This window comes from Bison bison, unplaced genomic scaffold (genome assembly GCF_000754665.1).
Source record: "Bison bison bison isolate TAMUID 2011002044 unplaced genomic scaffold, Bison_UMD1.0 scf7180017864471, whole genome shotgun sequence".
Taxonomy (NCBI): domain Eukaryota; kingdom Metazoa; phylum Chordata; class Mammalia; order Artiodactyla; family Bovidae; genus Bison; species Bison bison.
The window spans coordinates 38,931,662-38,933,249 of NW_011495032.1; the positions used below are offsets into that span (position 1 = coordinate 38,931,662).

General features: G+C 52.9%; 1 protein-coding gene across 1 annotated transcript in view; it reads right to left on the reverse strand.

The window, feature by feature from the left end:
• The window catches only part of IGFBP5 (insulin-like growth factor binding protein 5), a 23,616-nt gene that overhangs the window by 21,069 nt on the left and 959 nt on the right, over positions 1–1,588 (reverse strand). Inside the window, exon 2 of the mRNA XM_010861287.1 lies at positions 11–97. Coding sequence (XP_010859589.1) covers positions 11–97 — 87 coding nt within the window. The remainder of the gene's footprint in view (positions 1–10; positions 98–1,588) is intronic.

A 1,588-nucleotide genomic window follows, 5' to 3' on the forward strand; every position in this document is an offset into this window, starting at 1 on the left:
CTTCACCAACCGTCCTCGGGGGCCTCCGGGGCCTGCACATTGCCCTCTCTCCCTTTTTTGCTGGCCGTAAACTGGAGAAACGCTACCTCTTGCAAAGCTGGACAGACAAAACCTGCAGGATTTGCGGGAATCCACGTCGAGCCCAGGAAAGCTCTCGTACCTCTCTTCTCAACCGCAGACGCACTCCTTTCCTACATGAGAGTGTCTGTAGTTTGCAGTTAAGACAACTCATGTTGGGGTGCTCGTAATGGACGGAGATAGGAGGGAAGGGCATTGTTCCAGTAAGAAAATACCGTACAGAATAAACACAATTTAGCCAAGTCTTAACTCCTTTGGGGGAGGACCAATGCTCAGAACCCAGACTTTTGTGTACAGTTCATTAAACTTAAAAAAAAAAAATTAAAATCAAGTAACTTTCCAAGAGGAAGCCGAACTGTTTCAATTGAACAAGCAGCTCTGTCAACCTTTTAAACCCCAGCACTGAGAATTTGGGGGCGGGGCAACCCGGGGGCGGGGCTACGTGGAGGTGGAGGGGAGGCGCCTGGTGCGTGGCTTTTCCGTCTCCGCCCCCTTGATTTTGCATTCTGCGTTTCCAGGGCCCCTCTTCCATTTACACCACACCCACTTGTGATCTGGTTTGAGAGCTCGAGGGGCGACGTGACAGGGTGGGGGATTAGCACTGGCGGGGAAGCTGCAGTGTCTGAATTTCACATCTCTTCTTGTTTCCCAGCCCTTTATCTACCTTTCTTCCTAGGTAAAATCTGAATAGGAGCAGGGGAAAGGAGTTCGATTCAGGAACACCCAGCCCTGGAACATCAAGCCCACCTTTCCTATTCCTTTCCTTCACTCTCCCCACCCCCGACTTACTCCACCTCCCCGCCGCCTCTGAGCTTGCCCAAAGTCACCTCTCCTTTCCTGGGAGGAAAAAGAGATATTTTGAATTTCAGTATGTTTTACAGACGACCAGTCAATCATATCAAGTCAAGAGCAACGAGTGTGCACGTGGGAGGGGCATCAAAGCCCCCGCCCCAAAGGCAAGAGCTACCAAGGGTGCGTGCGTGCGTGTGTTATGTGTGCACGTGAGTGTGCGTGTGCGCCCGAGTGTGTGGGGGGGGGCGGGGTAGGAGAATAGAAACGTCAAGGAGGGAATGGTAGGGGGGTAGGGGGCTGGGAGGGACAAAGGTAGAATTAGCACCGAAAACCGGTAACGCCTCTCTCTCCAGGTCCCCAGTTGAAGCAATATTTTAACAAAAGGCATTTTTTTTCAAGTTCAGAAAAAAACAAACAAAACCTACAACATATTGGGGGTGGTGGAGAGGGAATTGTTCACGTAAGATGCACACTTTCGGACTGGAGATTGAGTACCTGAGGATTTGCATCTAGAGAAGAAATAGGAGCTCCGAGTCACCGTTTAGTCGAGGGGGGAGGGGTGGGGTGAAGAAGGTGGGGGTAGGGACGAGGAGAAGGAGCGAAAACCCGGAGAGGCTCGGCTAGACCGACCCCCGGGGTAGCAGGATCGGCTGGGGCTCCGATTCCGAAGTGCAGGGACCCTCCCCGCCCTCCTCCCGGCCAGCACCCCGGCTCTAAG